This window comes from Scyliorhinus torazame, chromosome 8, assembly GCF_047496885.1.
Source record: "Scyliorhinus torazame isolate Kashiwa2021f chromosome 8, sScyTor2.1, whole genome shotgun sequence".
NCBI lineage: Eukaryota > Metazoa > Chordata > Chondrichthyes > Carcharhiniformes > Scyliorhinidae > Scyliorhinus > Scyliorhinus torazame.
Genome location: NC_092714.1, coordinates 125,566,981 through 125,589,678, shown reverse-complemented (window position 1 = coordinate 125,589,678; position 22,698 = coordinate 125,566,981). Strand labels below are relative to the sequence as shown.

General features: G+C 51.2%; 1 protein-coding gene across 4 annotated transcripts in view; it reads right to left on the bottom strand.

Moving 5' to 3' along the window:
* Positions 1–22,698, bottom strand: part of reps2 (RALBP1 associated Eps domain containing 2) — a 319,465-nt gene that overhangs the window by 160,103 nt on the left and 136,664 nt on the right. For all 4 annotated transcript variants that reach the window (XM_072514142.1, XM_072514145.1, XM_072514143.1 and 1 more), the window contains exon 3: positions 12,703–12,854. In XM_072514142.1, the coding sequence (XP_072370243.1) occupies positions 12,703–12,854 (152 nt within the window). The remainder of the gene's footprint in view (positions 1–12,702; positions 12,855–22,698) is intronic.

Below are 22,698 nucleotides of genomic sequence, written 5' to 3'. Positions count from 1 at the left end.
GAAAAAGGAAAATTATTTTTGTAATGCACCATTCAAAATTAAATACATGTTAAATTTCACGAGCCTCTCAGTGAAATTAGTTGGTGTAATGTGCTACTTGTTTTAACATGACTCGAATCTCCCCATTTGACAAATTGGTTTCTTACAGCACTTCTAAGGAAGCTGCATATTGAACATGCTCATGTAGTGTAATGAACGGAGTGATACTATTGGCGGAGGCCAATGTTGTATTGCAATTTGGACACACACACACACACCACACTATTTACACCTTCAGAGATGTTGTTGCCTGTTAGCTATCACAGAAAAAGTCATGGATAGGATAAGGTCAATCAGTACATTCAAGTCTTCAACCCTCTACCAGATTATCTGCCAAATCAATGAATATCATTATATTTGGAATTCCAGTGGTGAATTCTTCTATTAAACTAACTGGCAAATTTATTATAAATGTTTTTCACTGGTCCGGTTGCGGCAGGGATGAGCTAGCCGCACGTTTCGGCGGCTTCAGCTCCGACGGAACTTCGGGCTCTTTTAAGAGCCCCAACGGGGACTTTGACGGCCGAAAAACCCGGTGCGAGGCGCAAGGGAAGGGAGTCCCCCCCGAACGACGGAGGGAAAAACCGGCGGCGGCGGCTGCAGCCCGAAGAATCTGCAACCAGAAGGTCAGAGGGAGTGGAACAAAATGGCGGCGGAGAAACCACAGGTGACATGGGGGCCTGAGCAGGACGAGGTGGTGAGACGGTGCGTGGACCTGCTGAAGAAGGAGGTAATGACCCCGTTGTTACAGGCAATTGAGGGGCTTAAGGAGACTTTAAAGACCCAGGAGACTGAACTTCGCGTGGTGGAGCAGAAGGTGTCAGGTATTGAGGACGAGGTCCTGGGCCTGGCGGTCAAGACTCAGACGCACGAGGCACTTCATAAAAAGTATGCTGACAGGATTGAGGCCCTTGAAAATGGAGCGCGAAGGAAGAACCTTAGGATACTAGGTCTCCCGGAGGGTATGGAAGGAGTGGACTGTGGAGCGTACGCAAGTAAGATGCTGAGCTCACTGATGGGTGCTGAGGCCCCTGCGGGCCCCATGGAGGTGGAGTGGGCAAATCGGATCCCGGCGAGAAGACCAAAAGCGGGAGAACCACTGAGGGCGATAATCGTGCGATTCTACCGCCTTAAGGACAGAGAAGAGGTCCTGAGATGGGCTAAAAAGGTGCGGAGTAGCAGATGGGAGAATGCGGTGGTAAGGATCTACCAGGATTGGAGTGCGGAGGTGGCGAGAAGGAGGGCAAGCTTCAATCGAGCCAAAGAGGTTTGCACAAAAGGAAGGTGAAGTTTGGGATGCTGCAGCCGGCAAGACTATGGGTCACGCATCAGGAGAGACACTATTATTTCGAGACGGCGGAGGAAGCATGGTCCTTCATCAATGAAGAGAAACTGGACCGGAACTGAGGGACTGATGCTGCAGGGAACTGTTATTGTTGTTATTATTGTTTTTGTTAATGGGATGGTGAAAGTTAATCGAGAATTAAACAGGGAAGGGGGGGGACACTGGGGAAATGTGGGCGCCGGTGAGGGGGGAGAGGCGGGACATAGTCGGAGAATGGGGAAGGAGGGGGGGAGGGGAAAGGGAGCTGCGCCATAAGAGGCGGGTCAGGTAAAGGGATGTTCCCGCGCCAGAAAGAATAAGGCGGGAAAACAGGCGCAAGGGGGGAAGGGGACAACTGGGTTGCTGCTGCGGAAATCCAAAAGGAAATGGCTAAAGAGAGGGTGGTCGGGGGCGGAATGCGACGCTGGGGGAGCGAGCGGGAGCGCGGAGGTGGGATATGGGACTGGCCTAGAAAAGGTAATGGCTAGTCGACACGGGAGGGGGGCAGGTAGCCCCCCAGTGAGGCTGATCACGTGGAACGTGAGAGGCCTGAATGGACCGATAAAAAGGGCCCGAGCGCTCGCGCATTTGAAAGGACTAAGGGCAGACATGGTTATGCTCCAAGAGACGCACCTAAAGGTGGCGGACCAAGTTAGGCTAAGGAAAGGATGGGTGGGACAGGTGTTCCACTCAGGACTGGACGCAAAGAACAGAGGGGTGGCCATTTTGGTGGGGAAACGGGTAGCATTTGAAGCAAAGAACATTGTAGCAGATAGTGGAGGTAGATATGTAATGTGAGTGGTAGGCTGGAGGGAATGGAGGTCGTGTTGGTTAATGTGTATGCCCCAAATTGGGACGATGCGGGGTTCATGAGACGGATGCTGGGGCGTATTCCGGACCTGGAGGCAGGAGATTTGATTTTAGGAGGGGACTTCAATACGGTGCTGGACCCGGGGCTAGATAGATCCAGCTCAAGGACTGGAAGAAGGCCGGCAGCGGCCAAGGTACTTAAGGGGTTTATGGACCAAATGGGGGGAGTGGATCCATGGCGATTTCTTAGACCCAGGGCTAGGGAATATTCCTTCTTCTCCCACGTCCATAAAGTGTACTCCCGGATAGATTTTTTTGTTTTAGGAAGGTCGTTGATCTCTAGGGTGGAAGAAGCTGAATACTCAGCCATAGCGGTTTCGGATCATGCCCCACATTGGGTGGACCTGGAAGTAGGAGAGGACAGGGAGCAGAGAACACTCTGGCGATTAGATGTGGGACTGATGGCGGATGAGGGAGTATGTGCAAGAGTGAGGGGGTGTATCGAGAGATACCTGGAGGTCAATGACGACGGCGAGGTCCCTGTGGGAGTGGTCTGGGAAGCACTAAAAGCGGTGGTCAGAGGAGAGCTGATTTCTATTGGGACCCACTAAAGGAAAACAGAGGCCAAGGAAAGGGCTAGATTACTGGGGGAGATTTTAAGGGTGGACAGGGAATTTGCAGAGACCCCGGAGGAGGAATTGTACAGGGAGAGGAGACGACTCCAGACCGAGTTTGACCTTCTGACCACCAGAAAGGCGGAGGTACTGTGGAGGAAGGCACAGGGGAGGAGGTATGAATATGGGGAAAAGGCTAGTCGCCTGTTGGCGCACCAACTGCGAAAGAGGGCAGCAGCGAGGGAGATAGGAGGAATTAGGGGTGAAAGGGGAGACACTGTGCGAAGGGCAGGAAAGATAAATGAGGTGTTTAAGACCTTTTATGAAGAACTGTATAGGTCTCAGCCCCCAGAGGGAGAGGAGGGGATGCGGCAGTTCCTGGACCAGTTGAGGTTCCCGAAAGTGGAGGAGCAGGCGGTGGCAGGCCTGGGGGCTCCGATTGAGGTGGACGAGGTTATTAAGGGACTGGGAAGCATGCAAGCAGGGAAGGCCCCGGGGCCGGACGGGTTCCCGGTGGAATTCTACAGAAAATATGTGGACTTGTTGGCCCCGTTGTTGGCGAGGACGTTCAATGAGGCCAGGGAAGGGGGGACACTACCCCCGACAATGTCGGAGGCGCCGATATCGCTAATTTTGAAGAGGGACAAAGATTCGATGCAGTGTGGGTCCTATAGACCTATTTCACTATTGAACTTGGACGCCAAACTGCTAGCAAAGGTGCTGGCATCGAGGATAGAGGACTGTGTCCCAGGGGTGGTGCACGAAGACCAGACAGGGTTCGTAAAAGGGAGACAATTGAATGTTAACGTGCGACGGCTATTAGGGGTGATAATGATGCCCTCAGTGGAGGGGGAGGCAGAGATAGTGGCGGCAATGGACGCAGAGAAGGCATTTGATAGGGTGGAGTGGGAGTATTTATGGGAAGTGTTAAGGAGGTTTGGGTTTGGGAACGGATTTATTCGCTGGGTTAGACTACTTTATGGGGCACCGACGGCAAGCGTAGTTACAGGTCGACATAGATCGGAGTATTTCCGATTATATAGGGGAACAAGACAGGGATGCCCGCTGTCTCCATTGTTGTTTGCGCTGGCAATTGAACCTCTGGCCATGGCGCTGAGAGACTCCAGGAAATGGAGAGGGGTGACTAGAGGGGGAGAAGAACACCGAGTCTCGTTATACGCGGATGACCTATTGCTATACGTGTCGGACCCAGCGGGGGGGGGTGATAGAGGTTATGCGAATCTTGAGGAGGTTCGGGGAATTTTCGGGGTATAGGTTAAACATGGGGAAGAGTGAATTATATGTGATACATCCAGGGGACCAGAGTAGAGAGATAGAAGGCTTACCGCTAAGGAAAGTGGAAAGAAACTTCCGATACTTGGGGATTCAGATCGCTAGGAGCTGGGGAACCTTGCACAGACTTAATCTGACACGGCTGGTGGAGCAAATGGAGGAGGACTTTAAGAGGTGGGACATGCAGCCTTTATCGCTGGCGGGCAGGGTGCAAGCAATTAAGATGATGGTCCTCCCGAGGTTCTTATTTGTATTTCAATGTCTCCCTATTTTAATCACCAGGACCTTTTTTAATAAAATAGATAGGAGCATTACGAGCTTTGTGTGGGCAGGGAAAGTTCCGAGAGTTAGGAGGGGGTTCCTTCAGCGCAGTAGGGGCAGAGGAGGACTGGCACTACAACTTGGGAGATTATTATTGGGCCACCAATGTGGCAATGATACGTAGATGGATGATGGAGGGTGAGGGAGCGGCGTGGAAAAGGCTGGAGAGAAGGTCCTGTAAAGCGACGAGTCTAGAGGCGCTGGTGACGGCGCCGCTACCGTTCTCACCGAAAAAGTACACCACGAACCCGGTGGTGGCGGCAACACTGAACATATGGGGACAGTGGAGGTGATAGAGAGGGGTGCGGGGAGCCCTGGTGGGGTCCCCTATCAGGAACAACCATAGGTTCGCCCCAGGAAGAATGGAGGATTTCAGAGCTGGTACCAGTTGGGAATTAGGAAGGTGGGAGATTTATTCATAGATGGGACTTTTGCGAGCTTGGGAGCACTGGAGGAAAAATATAAGTTACCCCGGGGGAATTTCTTGAGATATATGCAGGTGAGGGCGTTTACTAGACAACAGGTGAGGGAATTTCCGCGGCTCCCGACACAGGGGATACAGGACAGGGTGCTTTCAGGGGTGTGGGTCGGAGAGGGCAAGGTGTCAGAGATTTATAGAGAGATGAGGGAAGAGGGGGAGGAGTCGGTGGGCGAACTAAAAAGAAAGTGGGAAGAAGAATTAGGGGAGGAGATAGAGGAGGGTATGTGGGCTGATGCCCTAAGCAGGGTAAATTCCTCTTCCTCATGCGCCAGGCTTAGCCTGATTCAATTTAAGGTGCTTCATAGAGCACACATAACGGGGGCAAGATTGAGCAGGTTCTTTGGAGTGGAGGACAAATGTGGGAGGTGTGGCGGGAGCCCGGCAAACCACGCACATATGTTTTGGGCGTGCCCGGCACTGGAAGGGTATTGGAAGGGAGTGGCGGGAGTGATTTCGCAGGTGGTGAAGGCCCGGGTCAAACCAGGCTGGGGGTTAGCTCTATTTGGAGTTGCGGAAGAGCCGGGAGTGCAGGAGGCGAAAGAGGCCGATGTCGTGGCCTTTGCGTCCCTTGTAGCCTGGCGCAGGATCCTACTCATGTGGAAGGAGGCGAAACCCCCCGGACTGGAGGCCTGGGTAAACGATATGGCGGGGTTTATTAAACTGGAGCAGATAAAGTTTGCCCTGAGAGGATCGGCTCAAGGGTTCACCAGGCGGTGGCAGCCATTTCTCGACTACCTAGGGGAACGTCAGAGGGAAGACAGATGACCAGCAGCAGCAACCCAGGGGGGACGGGGGGGGAGGGGTGGGGAGGAGGCTTAGTTGAGTATAGGTCAATAGAGTACGAGGTTTTGTTACTTGTATATTATTATTATTATTATTGTTAAAAAGTTTAAAAAATTCTGTTTTGTTATTGTTATCGTTTCGCTTGTTTTGTAAGTGGGAAAAATGTTGCTCAGGGAAAAAAAATTTCAATAAAATATATATATTTTTTAAAAGAATGTTTTTCACTGAGAGAAGAGCTTTTTCCCTCTAATATTAGCTCTGAACTTTCTTCCTACCAGTTTTGCCTTTCCCTCATCTCTTTGCACATTTTGAAAATACTGTTCTGAAGGTCACAGCATTCAATTCAAATGAGATTATAATATACATGGATGTGAAGGGACAGTTTCATCGTTTACTGTAGCCTATTGTTTCTCATTGATAGTTGTGAGAAAGCACTTCTTCACACGAGCGTAGTAGAAACTTATTTTCCCACAAAAGCTGGGACTAGTCAACTGAAAATATAAAAACAGAGACTGATAATACCCTTGCTCAACAAGAATTTAAGGGATACAGAACTAAGGAAGGTAGATGGAGTTAAGATACAGATCAGCAGTGAGCTAACTGAATGGTGGACAAGGCTTAAAAGAGCTGAATGGCCTACTCCTGCTCCCATATTCCTTGAGATCTGCTCTCAATATTTCCCTTGCTCCCTCACCAAAAGTTTGAATTCCGCTCCCTGACCTCCTCGCACTGTCATAAAACTGGATTTTACGAGGCATCGTGCTCCCCATACCTCCTGACAAAACCCGGGGGCCAGTAACTTGCTCATGAAGAAGCTAGCTGGCTTCCAGCCATTGTATGCTCAGCAGGGATACAAATTGGCTCAGGGTGAGCATGCCCTTATCTGGGGAAGAAGTCTCACCTCAGAGAGCTGCCAGTTAGATTAGCCGGCAGCTCTGTAGCCCCAGCAACATCAGGTTTGAGCGGTGGCCACTGCTGGAACTACAATCCCTAGAAAAGCTGGGTTATGGAGGCCGAACTGAAGTTAAGTCTGGCATATTGGTGGGCCCTAGATGGCAAGTGCCAATGAGGGGGTAGGGAGACAGGTTTAAGAGACTGGGGTGAGAGGGTGCCTCCAATTGGCACATGGGAGGTGTTTATATTAACAGTGATGCACTATCAATTATGACGAGATGAGAGTAGAGAGTAATCGAGGCTTTATTACGCAGAGATGTGTTGCCTCCTGCAGCTGCTGCCGAAATGGCTGCAGCTCGGTGAGCACACACATTTATACTCCGCCTACTGGCAGAGCCAGTAGGCAGGGATCTACCCCTGTACAGGAGCCTTACCGTATTACATCTCATATGTGTACTATATACAAACAGTGGTGACTACCACATTCACCCCATTAAAAAAAAGAGTCCAGCGGGGGCGGTGGAAAACTATTGACATGTAAGTGAGCGTTTTTAAAGTGTAAAGTTCTGGAAAAGTTCACAAATTCAGCCGGTCGGGTGCCTTGATCCTCCGTTGTGAGTGCCGCAGTCCCGGTGGCGATGCAGGCGCCGGCGTGGTCGCCGGTGACTCCGGGAGCGTGTAGTCCTCATCTTCATTCCTGGGTGGAACCAATGGGAGGACGGATCGTCCTGGAGCAGGGGCTGTGGTGAGGTGCGCTGGGGGGAGGATGGGTGGCGCCGGGGCAGATGGGGCGGGGGGGGGGGGGACCCAGCTGGTGCCAGGTCCCTGAGGGAGAATGTGTCCTGGCGGCCGTCGGGGTACGCCACGTAGGCGTACTGCGGGTTTGCATGGAGTAGCTGTACCCTCTCGACCAACGGGTCCGCCTTGTGGAGCCGCACGTGTTTGCAGAGGAGAACAGGCCCTGGAGCTGCCAGCCACGTTGGAAGCGAAACCCCGGAGGTGGACTTCCTGGGGAAGGCAAGGAGACGTTCATGGGGGGTTGCATTGTCGCAGTGCAAAGTAGCGATTGGATGGAGTGGAGGGCGTAGGGGAGGACCTCCTGCCAGTGGGAGACCGGGAGATGTTTAGACCGTAGGGCCAACAGGACAGCCTTCCAGACTGTCCCGTTCTCCCTCTCCACCTGCCCGTTTCCCCGGGGGTTGCAGCTGGTCGGCCTGCTCGAGGAAATGCCCTTGCTGAGCAGGAATTGACGCAGCTCATCACTCATAAATGAGGAACCCCGGGCACTGTGGACGTAAGCGGGGAAACCAAACAGAGTGAAGATGCTATTGTCGGCCTTGATGACTGTGGCAGACATCATATCGGGGCATGGAATGGCGAAGTATTCATCGACCACGTTAAGGAAGTACATGTTTCGGTCGGAGGAGGGGAGGGGCCCTTTGAAGACCATGCTAAGGCGTTCAAAGGGACGGGAGGCCTTCACCAGGTGTGCTCGGTCTGGCCGGTAGAAGTGCGGTTTGCACTCCGCGCAGACCTGGCAGTCTTTGGTGACTGCCCTGACTTCCACAATGGAGTAGGGTAGGTTGCGGGCCTTTATAAAGTGAAAGGACCGGGTGACCCCTGGGTGACTCAGACCATCGTGTAGGGCCCGGAGTCAGTCCACTTGTGCGCTAGCACATGTACCTCGGGATAGGGCATTGGAGGGCTCGTTGAGCTTACCGGGGCGATACAAAATCTCGTAATTGAAGGTGGAAAGCTCGATCCTCCACCTCAAGATTTTATCGTTTTTGATCTTGCTATTGAACATGAAGGCAACCGACCGTTGGTCTGTGAGGAGAGTGAATCTCCTGCCGGCCAGGTAATGCCTCCAGTACCGCACAGCTTTAATGATGGCTTGGGCGTCCTTTTCGACGGAGGAGTGCCGAATTTCGGAGGCGTGGGGGGTGCGGGAAAAGAATGCCACGGGTCTGCCTGCTTGGTTGAGGGTGGCAGCTTGAGCGACGTCTGATGCATCGCTCTCAACTTGAAAGGGGAGGGTCTCATCGACCACGTGCATCGCGGCCTTGGCGATGTCAGTCTTGATACTGTTGAAGGCCTCGTGAGCCTCGGCCGTCAGGAGGAAAACTGTGGAGTGAATGAGTGGGTGGGCCTTGTCCGCATAGTTAGGGACCCACTGGGCTTAGTATGAGAAGAACCCCAGGCATTGTTTGAGGGCCTTGGGGCAGTGCGGGAGGGGGAGTTCCATGAGGGGGCGCATGCGATCGGGGTCGGGCCCTAGAACTCCATTTTGCACCACATAGCCAAGGATGGCTAAGCGGTTGGTGCTGAACACGCACTTCTCCTTGTTATACGTTAGTTTCAGGAGTTTGGCGGTGTGGAAAAATTTGGAAAGGTTAGCTTTGTGGTCCTGCTGGTCGTGGCCGCAGATGGTGACATTATCCAGATACGGGAAGGTGGCCCGCAGTCCGTACCGGTCAACCATTCGGTCCATCTCCCGTTGGAAGACTGAGACCCCGTTAGTGACGCCGAAGGGAACCCTAAGGAAGTGGTAAAGGCGCCGTCTGCTTCGAACACCGTATATTGGCGGTCCGCCTTGCGGATGGGGAGCTGGTGGTAGGCAGATTTCAGGTCCACTGCAGAGGAGACCCGGTACTGTGCAATCTGATTGACCATATCAGATATGTGTGGGAGGGGGTACGCGTCGAGCTGCGTGTATCGATTGATGGTCTGACTGTAGTCAATGACCATCCTGTGTTTCCCACCAGTCTTTACAACTACTAATTGGGCTCTCCAGGGGCTGTTGCTGGCCTCGATGATGCCTTCCCGCAGTAGCTGCTGGACCTCCGACCTGATGAAGGTCCTGTCCTGGGCACTGTACCGTCTGCTCCTGGTGCCGACGGTTTGCAATCCAGAGTAAGGTTCGCAAACAGGGAAGGTGGGTCAACCTTAAGGGTCGTGAGGCCGCATACAGTAAGGGGTGGTAGGGGCCCGCCGAATTTCAGAGTTAGACTTTGGAGGTTGCACTGGAACTCCAGGCCAAGTAGCAAGGCTGCGCAGAGGTTGGGGAGGACGTAGAGCCGGAAGTTGCTGAACTCTACGCCCTGGACGTTGAGGGTGGCGATGCAGTACCCCCGGATCTCCATGGAGTGGGAACCGGAGGCCAGGGAGATTCGCTGGGTAATGGAGTGTACCGCGAGGGAGCAGCGCCTTACCGTCTCGGGGTGGATGAAGCTCTCCGTGCTCCAGGAGTCGAGAAGGCAAGGTGTCTTGTGGCCATCGACTTCCACCTGTCCCTGTTGCAGTTGCGAGGTTGTGTGGCCGGGACTGGTCGAGCGTGATGGAGGTGAGCTGCGGCTGGTGTTGGCGAGCCCCGGGCTGGTCGGCGGCGGTTGCAGGCGATGAGTGGCCAGACGAGCAGTGGTCCTGAGGCACCGTCCAAAATGGCGCTGAAGATGGTGGCGCCCACGGGCCGCACGAGGTCTGATGAAGGGAATATGGCGGCGTCCACGGGCCGCACGAGGTCAGATGAAGGGAATATGGCGGTGTCCACGGGCCGCACGTGGGTTGCGGGGGAGAAAATGGTGGTGCCCACGGGTTGCACGTGGGGGGTGCAGGAACAATGGGGCTGGTTACAGCGGCAATCGACCGGGTCTGGCACACAGCAGCGAAATGTCCTTCCTTCCCGCAGGCCTTGCAGAGTGCGCTCCGCGCCTGGCAGCGCTGGCGGGGGTGCTTTGTCTGCCCGCAGAAATAGCACTTGGGGCCCCCCGGGGTTGGCTGACTGCCGCGCGGCGCAGGCTTGGGGTTGGCTGGTGGCGATTGCTGGTGCGGTCCACGATGTCCGGGATGGGGTCGCCGTGCAGTCGGGGGCGTACACTTGTACATTACGGGAGGCTATCGTTAGCGAGGTCGCGAGTTTCTTGGTCGCCGCGAGGTCGAGCGTACCCCCTTCTAAGAGGCGCTGGCGGATGTACGCCGACCCTATGCCCGTAACGAAAGCTTCCCTGATTAGGAGTTCGGAATGTTCAATGGCCGAAACTGCCTGGCAATCGCAGTTCCTCGCTTGGGCGTGCAGGGCACACCAGAAATCTTCCCATGACTCACCGGGGAGTTGTTGCCGCGTGGACAGGAGGTGCCTGGCGTAGAGTTTGTTGATCGGCCGTGTGTAGTTCTCTTTCAGAAGCGCCATGGCCTCAGTGTAGTTGGGCGCGTCCCGTATAAGAGGAAAAATATTGGAGCTCAACCGCATGTACAGGATCTGTAGTTTCTGTGCCTCTGAGGGTGGTTCTGTCGCTGATCCTATGTAGGCTTCAAAGCAAGCTAGCCAGTGGTCGAATGCTGATGTGGCGTTGTCTGCTTGAGGGTGCAGCTGCAGGCGATCTGGCTTGATACGAAGGTCCATCGCTGTAACATCTCTGCATAATAAATTGATGCACTATCAATTACGACGAGACGAGAGTAGAGAGTAATCGATGCTTTATTACGCAGAGATGTTTTGCCTCCTACAGCTGCTGCCGAAATGGCTGCAGCTCGGTGAGCACACACATTTATACTCCGCCTACTGGGCGGAGCCAGCAGGCAGGGATCTACCCCCATACCTGTAGTACAGGGGCCTTACCATATTACATCTCATATGTGTACTATATACAAAGAGTGGCGACTACCACAAACAGCTATTGGGCGACCCGCTTGGTGTCGTCCTCCCTCTACCTTGGGTGAAAAAGTGACGGGGGTAGGATGAGGCACTTAAGTCGTAATTAATTGGCCACTTAAGGGCTCCAAAAGTCCCAACGGTGGGAAAGCCGTCTGATGCCTCCACTGGGCTCAGAAAATGGGAGACAGGTCGAGGGTGGGCAGAAAGGACACACGTTGCATTTTACAAGTTCCTCCACTTACATATGTGCCAGCGAGTGGTAAAATCCAGTCTATAGCTTCCTACAGTGTCTGCAACATAACTTTGGATGGGACAATGCTTTTGAATGGGACTGCACCTCACGTCCCAAATATCCGAGGTTCAACCTATTGGAGATCAGGGGCGGGATTCTCCGACCCCCCGCCGGGTCGGAGAATCGCCGAGGGCTGGCGTGAATCCCGCCCCCGCCAGTTGCAGAATTCTCCGGCACCGGATATTCGGCGGGGGTGGGAATCGCGCCGGTTGGCGCCCCCCCCCCGGCAATTCTTCGGCCCGTGATAGGCCGAAGTCCCGCTGCTGGAATGCCTGTCCCGCCGGCGAGAATCAAACCACCTCTCTTACCGGCGGGATAAGGTGGCGTGGGCGGGCTCGGGGGTCCTGGGGGGTGGAGCGGGGCGATCTGGCCCTGGGGGGTGCCCCCACGGTGGCCTGGCCTGCGATCGGGGCCCACCGATCCGCGGACGGGCCTGTTCCGTGGGGGCACTCTTTTCCTTCCGCCTTCGCCATGGTCTCCACTATGGAGGAGGCGGAAGAGACCCCCTCCACTGCGCATGCGCGGGGATGCCGTGAGCGGCCGCCGACGCTCCCGCGCATGCGCCACACGGCAAAGTCATTTCCGCGCCCGCTGGCGGGGCACCAAAGGCCTTTCCCGCCTGCTGGCCGGGCGGAAATCAGTCCGGCGCGGGCCTAGCCCCTCAAGGTGAGGGCTCGGCCTCGCGGAGAATTCCGCACCTTTGGGGCGGCGCGATGCCGGACTGATTCGCGCCGTTTTTGGCGCCGGTCGGCGGACATTGTGCCGACTGCGGAGAATCCCGCCCCAGGTCTTTTGAAACTGAAACATAAGATAGAAATTACAGCTAATTTGTTGTAGTATGTCCTTTATGGGAGTAAACCTGTCCTTATCCAGCCTGGCCTATGCTTAATGCTCACACCAATTAAGAGGATTCAACTGCCCACTGAAGTGACCTGGTGAGCAGGCCTAGAGAAAAGTGGGAAGAGGAATTAGCCATTCAGCTTTCTTAAGCCTCAGCCACCATGGCTGACCTGCATCCCAACTAAACCACTCAGTCGCACAAGGGAACGAGGGTTGGGTAATAAATGCTGGTGCTGCTGGCAATGCCCATATCCAGAGAATAATTCACTAATTTTGTTTTAACATGAAATGATCCCAATAAATTTGGAAGCATTTTGTAAATGTGCTGCAGGTAACATGTCTTTCTATATGTCTTACCATTTTTCCTGTTGCACCGTCTGTGCCTCTGGGGGTGCTCACTAATGAGACTACGTGAGCCAGCAGGCGATGTGTTTCTGCACTTTGGGGAGCGTTACCTTTTTGTACTTCGTTGTCACTCTTCAAGGCAAGGAAGTGAGGAAGAGGCAATTCTAAATAGGTTATAAAACAAACAAAATCAAAAATACAGCTCAAGAGAAACAACATTCTGACACTGCAAAAATCCAGCATTTACAGAGTCTTGATAAGTTTACAATCCAGAGACCATTGCAGCTTTGCTTTCTCTTTAAAATTTCCAGTTGACACACCCCTCCGATCTCCACACACCACCCCTTTAATAGTGAAAAGCTGGTCACCATAACAACAGCCATTGGGACTCAGCGAACAAGTATATGCACTTGGCCAGATGCCTCAGGTGCTTATCAACTGTGCTGCTAAAGTATCATCAAACCTCTCCAGCTAAAGTCATTCAAATCCTACACCCTTTGACTCACTTGTTAGTCAGGAATCTATCTACCTCTGCCTTAAACATATTCATGGAATTTGGGTACCTCTGGCAAGTTCAGCATTTGTTGCTCCTCCGTAATTGTTCTTAAACTGAATGGCTTGCTCGGCCATTTTAGAGAGCAGCTAAGACTGAAACACTTCACATGTAGGCCAGGTTGGGTAACGGTGGCAGATTTACTGCCCTAAAGGACATCAGTGAACCCAACGGGTTTTTACGACAATTGACAATAGTGTTCCTCACCGAGTTTGGCTTTCCATTCCAGATTTATTAACTGAATTTAAATTCCACCAGTGGCCATGGTCGGATTTGAACCCAAGTCCTTTGAGTGTTAGCTTGTGCTTTTGGATTACAGTCTAGTGACAGGAGCAGTCCACCACCATGTTAGATAATGGAATGGATTGTCAGGTTCACATATATCGGGGATGATTTTGAGCCCATACTCGCCATCTGTAGTATTGGAGGCGTTGCTGGAAAATTCCGTGAGAATTGTGAGATGCAATTCTCGCCGGAGAGATAGTGTTTCCCAATTTTTTCTGCCCCCTCGCTGGCAATGTCACAAGGTTCACACCCACAAAGAACGTGAACCTCATTTGAATAGTTTTGCATCAATTTCCAAATTATTAGCGGACCCTGCCACATGATCCTCCTCACTAAATATTCACACCTCACCGACTCGACGTGATTTGACCAGACGAGAAGGAGGAGAACAGAGTACAGAGCAGGTGTCCCAGGGATCAGCATCAGTAATTGTTGCTTCCAATTCACACACTCCAGTATAATCTGATCAGGTTTGCAGCTGATACTAAACCAGGAGCAGTAATAGATTCATAGTTCAAATAACAAAATGAAACAGACAACAAACTAAACCGGGTGAAACAATAGTAGTTGACAATGTATGTATTGTACATAGGAAGGCAAAATGCACAATAGCCCTGAAAGGTGTTTGTTTGATAGCCAAGAATTAATTTGAGACAGAAATCAGACTTTGCTAGACTGAGCACTGAAAATATCTAACTGCTACAGGCGAGGATGTTGGAAAAGGAGTGACTGTTTCTACCCAGATAGAGATGATTTTCAGGAAAGAAAAATAAAAGCATCTTTCATTTCCTGTCAGATTTTAGTTTTCATTATTCTTCATTCAGAAACTTGCTTTCACTCTCCAAAATAATTCCCACTGAAAGATCAGTATATCAAATGTAACATAACGACCTCCGGTGGCGGCTATGGAGGAGTAAGTCGCACATTTCGTGGCTCCCGCTCTGGTCGGACTTTCAGACCTTTCCCATAGACTTTTTTCTGGTTTTAAACGGAAAATGTGTAGGTTGAGGCAGCTGGGCACTGTTTCCTCGCATTGGTTTATGGAAAAAAAGATCAGACGTGTGCGAAAGGGCAAAAACAAGAAGTTAATAACAAGCTGTGTTGAAGCTGCAACGGGAGACAGTATGGCCCAGGGGTGGACCCCTGGGGTGGCAGCGCAGAGTGCAGCGGACCCAGTGATGCAGGCCGTCATTATTTTGAGTCGCCCGATGAGGCACTGGACTTTGCAAAAAGAAAAGGACTGGTGGGAGTTTGAGAACTTTTGGACTCTGTGACAATATGTTGGCCTATATTGGGCCCTTTTTCCTTTTCTGTTTTTCTCTGGGGGGTTTTGTTTGTTTTTCTTTTCTCCCCCTTGTTTTTTTTGGTAGGGTTTGGGTTGTTTTTTTCTTTCTGTTGTTAAATTGACTATGCCTTCTCGTATTGTTTTGTGTCAGTCTTTTTGGAGCTCTGTTTAGGGGAAAAGGAAAAGGGGGGGGGGGAAGTCGATTTTCCGTTTCATTTTTGGTTCTTTTTCGGGGTAGATGTTGGCAATGTTCCTTTTGTGTTTTATCTTGTGTGTTTTTACTGATGTGCACTTTGGTGGAATGGAGACGTGCCTGCCTGGGTTTCGGTGGGTGGTGCTTTTATTTTTTGTATTTTCTCGCTGCGGGGTGTTTGTTTGGGGATTGTTGGATGAGGGAACTTGTTTACAGGAGCGGGGGGGGGGGGGGGGGGGAGCGTGGGAACAATGGGTGGGAGACTTATTGACGGCAGAGGCGGGGGTCACCAAGCTAGCTGGGTGAGCTAGCTCACGGAAGCACAGTGGGGGGGGGGGGTATATACTTAGTTTATTAGCTGGGTTGGGATTTAGAGTATAGTTGTTGGGGGGGGGGGGTGGGTTCTGCTGACGTGGGAGGGAAATCGATGGAAGGTCACTGAGGGGGTCGGGGGTGGGGGCTGCCGCGGGGCGGGGCGGAGGAGGTGCAGCGCATGGACTAGAGGTGGGCCCAAGAAAGTGGATGGCTGATCGGCGAGGGGGGGCCACTTTGCCCCCCAACTAGGCTGGTCACCTGGAATGTACGGGGGCTAAATGGGCCGGTAAAGAGGGCACGTGTGTTTGCGCACCTGAGGAGACTGAAGGCGGATGTGGTGATGTTGCAGGAGACACATCTTAAAGTAGTGGATCAGGTCAGGTTGAGGAAAGGTTGGGTGAGTCAGGTTTTCCACTCGGGGCTGGATTCAAAGACAAGAGGGCTGCGATTCAGATTAACAAGCGGGTGGCATTTGATGTGGGGAGGATATTCTCGGATGTTGGAGGTCGATATATCATGGTTAGTGGCAAGCTGCAGGGGATGAAGGTAGTGCTGATCAACGTATACGCGCCAAATTGGGACGATGGGGAATTTATAAAGAAGGTGCTGGGGAAGATTCCGGACCTGGATTCGCACAGGCTGATTATGGGTGGGGATTTCAACACGGGTATTGATCCAGGCCTGGACCGGTCATGCTCGAGAACAGGCAAGAAGCTGAAAGGGTTCATGGAGCAGTTGGGGGGGGGGGGGGGATCCATGGAGATTTACGCAGCCGAGGGCCAAGGAATTTTCTTTTTTCTCCCACGTACACAAGGTATATTTCCGGATAGATTTCTTTGTTGTGGGCAGGGCTCTGTTTGCAGGGGGGGGCGGGGGGGGGGGGGGGGGGCGGGGGGAACACAGGATATTCGGTGATTACGATCTCGGACCATGCTCCGCACTGGGTGGACCTGCAGGTCAGTATGGATAGCAAGCAACGCCCGCAATGGAGGTTGGATGTGGGGCTGGGCTGTTGGCGGACAAAGCGGTGTGCGAGAGGTTGAGGAAGTGCATGCTGAACTACCTGCAGGTAAACGATACGGGGGAGGTCTCAGCAGCGATGGTCTGGGAAGCCCTGAGAGGAGAGCTGATCTCGATCCGGGCTCACAGGGACAGGACGGATAGGGCAGAAACGGACAGCCTGGTAAAAGAGATTCTACGAGTGGATAGGAGGTACGCGGAGGCTCCAGAGGCAGGGCTTTTAAGGGAACGCCAGAGGCTGCAGGCAGAATTTGGTTTATTAACCACCGGGAGGGCAGTGGAACAGCTGAGAAAGGTGAAGGGGGCGATCTACGAGCACGGTGAGAAGGCCAGCAGGATGCTTGCAGGATGCTTGCACAGCAGCTCAGAAAGAGGGAGGCAGCTAGAGAAATAGGGAAAGTTGTCAACTGGGATTGGAACTTAGTTGGGGACTCGGCGGGGGTGAGCAAGACCTTTCGGGACTTTTATAGTAGATTGTACAGGTCGGAATCCCCTGCGGGGCCAGAGGGGATGAGGCACTTTTTGGATGGGCTGACTTTCCCGAAGGTGGATGGGGAGCTGCTAGAAGGGCTGGGGGCCCCGATCGGGCTGGAGGAGATAGTGGAGGGTTTGAAAGCCATGCAGTCGGGTAAGGCCCCGGGACCGGACGGTACCCAGTTGAGTTCTAGAAAAGGTTCTCCAGGATATTGGGGCCGGTGCTGTTGAAGGTCTTTAATGAGGCCAAGGAAAGAGGGGTTTTACCCTAGACGATGTCACAGGCCATGATCTCGCTCATTCTGAAGAGGGACAAGGATCCGGAGCTGTGTGGTTTTTATAGGCTGATATCCTTGCTGAACGTGGATGCCAAACGTCTGGCCAAAATTCTGGCCCCTAGGATTGAGGACGTTATAGGGGAGGAACAGACAGGGTTCGTTAAGGGTAGGCAGCTGGTGGCCAATGTAAGAAGGTTGCTAAACATGATCATGATGCCCCCGGAAGGTAGGGAAGTTGAAGTGGTGGTTGCCATGGACGCGGTAAAAGCCTTCGACCGGGTCGAGTGGGATTATTTATGGGAGGTGCTGGAGCAGTTTGGGTTTGGAAGGGGCTTTGTTGACTGGGTTAGGTTGCTGTACCGGGCTTCGGTGGATGGTGTATGGACAAACAGGACGACTTTGGACTATTTCAGGCTATACCAGGGGACGAGACAGGGATGTCCCCTCTCCCCACTACTGTTTGCGTTGGCGATAGAGCCGCTGACAATTGCTCTGAGGGCCTCGAGGGGCTGGTCCGGGGGGGGGGGGGGGGGCGCCACAGAATCTCGCTGTATGCGGATGTCTTACTGTTGTATGTCTCAGACCCAATGGAGGGGGTGGGGGAAATTATGAGAATCTTAGGGGAATTCGGCCGGTTTTCGGGGTACATGGGGAATGTACCCCGAAATATGGGGAAGAGCGAGTTGTTTATGGTTCAGGCGAGAGGTCAGGAGAGGCGACTGGGGGAACTGTCATTCAGAGCGGTAGGGGACAGTTTTAGGTACTTGGGTAATCCTTTTTGCGAAGGATTGGGACAGGCTACATAAATTGAACCTGGCCCGGTTGGTGGACCAGATGAAGGAGGATTTCCGGACATGGGATGCGCTCCCTTTGTCTCTGGCGGGTACGGTGCAGTCGGTAAAAATTACGTTCCTCCCGAGGTTCCTATTCGTTTTCCAGTGCCTCCCTATCTTCATTCCGCGTTCCTTTTTAAAGCGGATCAACAAGATTATCGTGGGCTTTGAGTGGGGGGGGGGGGGGCAAGCCTCCGCGGGTGAAGAGGGCAATGCTCGAGCGGAGTTGGGGGGATGGAGGGCTGGCGCTGCCAAATTTCAGTAATTACTACTGGGTGGCTAATATAGCCATGGTTAGGAGGTGGCTGGTGGGGGGTGAGCTGGCATGGGTGCACATGAAGGCGGCTTCTTGTAAGGGCACAAGTTTGGGGGCATTGGTGACGGCACCCCTGCCGTTCCCACCGGTGTGGTACTCCATCAGTCCAGTGGTGGTGGCGGCACTGAGAGTCTGGGGACAGTGGAGGAGACGTGTGGGAGCGGAGGGGGCATCGGTCTGGTCCCAAATCTGCGATAACCATTAGTTTGCCCCAGGGAGGGTGGACGGGGGTTCCGAATTTGGCGGAGAGGGAGGATTGAGAGGATGGGGGACTTGCTCTTGGAATGTAGCTTCCCGAGTATGAGGGCGCTGGAGGAAAAGTTTGCATTGGCTGGGGGAAATGAATTTCAATATTTACAAGTGCGGGACTTTTTGCGGAAGCAGGTACCAACCTTCCCACTCCTGCCGCTAAGGGGGGATACAGGAAAGGGTGATCTCTAGAGGCTGGATAGGAGAGGGGAGCGTCTCGGACATATATAGAGAGCTTATGGGTGCGGAGGAGACGCAAACCAAGGAGCTGAAGCGAAAGTGGGAGGAGGAACTGGGGGGAGAGATAGAAGAGTGCCTCTGGGCGGACGCGTTAGGAAGGGTAAATACTACCGCAACATGTGCCAGGCTCAGCCTGATCCAATTTAAGGTTGTTCACCAGGCTCACATGACAGTGGCCCGGATGAGCAGAACTTTTGGGGTGGAGGACAGGTGTGCGAAATGGGCCAGCGAATCATGTCCATATGTTCTATGGGGATTTTGGCGTGGGTTTGCTGACACCACGTCCACAGTATTAAATAAGAGGGTGGCAACGAGTCCGGGGTGGCGATTTTTGGGGTATCGCAGGACCCGGGAATCCAGGAGAAGAGAGAGGTGGATGTGCTGGTCTTTGCTTCCCTGGTAGCCCGGAGGCATATATTGCTGGCCTGGAGGGACTCAAAGCCCCCGAAATTGGAGACCTGGCTTTCAGACATGGCTGGCTACCTATGCCTGGAGAAAATTGTCGACTTCCTCGCAGAGTACTAATCGTTAGCAGAAAGGTGGGGGGAGGGAGGGGGTTAGGTTAGTGTAGGTTAGGGGGTAGGTAATGGCGGGACCTGTGGGAGAGGGAGGTGAAATTTGCACTATGTTTATATTTTTCTTGTTATGTATATTGTTGATTTTGTTGCTGTTGAAATGCCAAAGAAATACCTCAATAAAACGCTTATTAAAAAAAAGTAACATAACAAACCTTACCACCAGTAATAGTTTATCCCCAAACATAAGTTGCAGGCACAGAGATACCAAGAGTGCAGGCTATGCTGGTGTATCATAGCTGATGTAGAAAATATGCAGTGCTCAAATCAAGGACCTTAACGGCCATGGAACAAGAATCAGACAAACCAATGTCCTCAATATATTGATATTGAAAGAATGGCAAATCTGATGATTCAATGGATAAATCCACCAGGCTGTATAGAATAAGATTGTAGCCAGTTAAAATGGCTAACTCCCGATTTAGAATGGCCAACCCCGATTTAAAATGGCGAACAGAAAAGGCTGATGGGAAAATCAGCCAATTGGACTAAAACAAGCAGCTGCAGGTATAACTGTGTATTCGCCTTTGGGGAGGCCAGACAGGATCGATACCTGCAGCCATCAGCACAACAAAACACCAGCCATCTGAATATTAATTAGCAATCCCCGGGAACAATGTGCAACAAATTAGACACACAAAGCCAACCCAGACTTACCGGCGCCAACAGGAGCCTACACAAAGAGAGGTGAACGACCACCCCAAAACCACCCATCAATCAAGGAATCGCTCCAGCATTGGAGAATATCGAACCAAGTGATTGGGATGAAGTCCAATCACTTGGAACCAGGTACAGGGTCCGCCCCGAAAGGCGGGAAGCCCCTGGAGACTATAAGAATAGAGTCCAAGTTCAAATCGACCCTTCTTCATCCTTCCGCACCCTTCGAGACCATTCTGCTGACCTTCTGCAACAACCGCTCAAATCGTAAGTCTTACTTCAACGCTCGCTACGAGATAGGCGCTCCTAGCTATCGACCTGTACCAGCTTTGAATCCCGCAGGCTCAGAACCCATACGAAAGGCCATTTGTTTCCCTGACCTGGTGGGCCATTCCCAAAGTTAAGTATTGGCCTGTTAGTTGTAGGAAGTAGCTTAGAAGTAGAATTAATGTATAAGTGTTGATTACTGTATATAATAAATGTGCGTTGATTTAACCCTTACTAAGCGGTGTGTTGGATTATTGATCATTACTCGGACTTGAACCACGTGGCGGTATCAGAAAGATACCTGGCGACTCAAGAGCAGAGGTGATAAAACAAGAGCAATTAGACTAAGGCTAAAGTTAGCAACAAGATCCTAAAATGGCCTGGGTCCACGTGTGCTAATGGGACATCTCGCAGTTCCTGGATCACTTGATGAGAATAACCAATAGGCCTAAGTCTCATATCTCATGGCTGATGAATTTGCGTCAGGTTCAAACTGGGAAATTTTTATGAATACACCAGGCAGGCCAGCATTGTGGAAAATACTTTTCAAATTGGCTGTATATGTTTGCACAATTCTTAGCCACATTAGAGATAATTGAGCTGGAGATGACTGAGCAATTCCCACTCACCATGCCCAGACACTGCACTGCTCCCAGTAACTGGGATGGCTATAATTTGTATTACAAAACTCTCCTTCATTTGTTAGAGAAGGAACTCTGCTTTTATTGGGAGACTGTGCTACAGTTTTGGTCAAGAGCTGTTTCCTGTGGTTTGTAGAGGCTTTAAAAAAAAAAGGCTTTGTTGTAAGTCCTGTCCCACCCCAATCTGCCTACTCATTATCTGATAAATTGTTTAAAATATGGCCTCTCCAAGAAACATAAACCACACTTTAAAAAGTGTGTTTGAATTCAATGTTCACATTGTTTTGCAGTATGTACGAAGTGTTGAACAATTCCGTAGTCTGCAGCAGTACAAGGAATGCAATATACCATCATACCCTTTAAAAAACATCTTTACTCAATTCTTCACCAACTTTTTGAACCAATGCTCAAACAGGATACTGTCGAGCGAATGTACCATGGCAAGCTTTGGGTTAAAACTGATCTTCTGTCATCGCACTCAAAGTACCTCACTTGCGTACATACGGTCTACGGATCAAGTTCTGTATCTCTGAAAATTAATCAAATAAACACAACTCGGCTTCTGAATTTTAATACAATGAAGGCAGCCAAGTTTATTGCTATTTTCAAAACAAATTTAAGAGGTGCCTTACTTTAAAAAAAAAAATGCAAGCTGTCTCTATGAGTCAAAATGGCCACTTTTGGCACTTGATCGTCATGATTTTTATAATTTGAAATTTAAAATGACAAGTACTTGAATTGACTTAACAATTTACTTTGGCTCCCAAAAGGTAAAATTTCTTTGGCTGGTTCAAAGTTCTCACAAGCAGTATTTCATGGGATTATTAAGGGTTTATACTCCTGCTCAATTTGTGGAAAACTGTTTGTTCCAAATACTTGCTAACGTCTGGTCCTTGACCTTGAGTTCTTGGCAATCAAGCTTCAGGATACAAGAGTTGATCACTTGAGACCACAACTGTGTGTTTCTGAAACTGTTGTATTTGTGGAAACTTAGATAAGGTAACCTTGAGGCATCAGACCTATTTTGTATTTACTCCCATAAACCTAACTGACCCTTAGTCAGTGACACAAAACATGCCGCATAAACACTGCTGCATTCAGACTTGAAAGTTCACTGTGCAGTGGTATTTAGGCCTTCCTGGTGACAGTATTTAGGAGCCGGTGTTTCTGTAATATAAACATGGACTCTAGATGAAGGTGGGGTTAGCTTGACTTGTGCTGGGAACACATCCCAAAATTATATTAAAGGCCCAGATAAATTGCCTCTTCTTCATACAAAAGAGGGAGGCGGTGGCATAATGGGAATATCACTGAGTTTTTTATCCAGAGACCCAGGCTAATAGATGCATAGAAAATAGGAGCAGGAGGTGTTGGATTTCTCTGATGTTTAAAATGTTAAAATTATAAATGCCTCAATAAAATATTTTCTAAAAGAAAAGAAAATGGGAGCAGGAGGAGGTCTTTCGGCCCTTCGAGCCTGCTCCACCATTTATCACGATCATGGCTGATCATCCAACTCAATTGCCTAATCCTGCTTTCTCGCCATAACCGTTGACCCCATTTGCCCCAAGTGTTATAGCTTGCCGCCTCTTGAATATATTCAATGCTCTGGGTACATGGGTTCAAACCCCATTACAGCAGCTGGTGGAATTTGAATTCAATTAATAAACAAATCTGGGACATAAAACTAGTCTCAGTAAAGGTGACGATGGAACTATCATTGATTGTTGTTCTGGTTCACATGTGACTCCAGAGCCATAGCAATGAGGTTGACTCTTAACTGCCCTTGGAAATATCCCAGCAAGCCAGTCAGTTCAAGGGCAATTA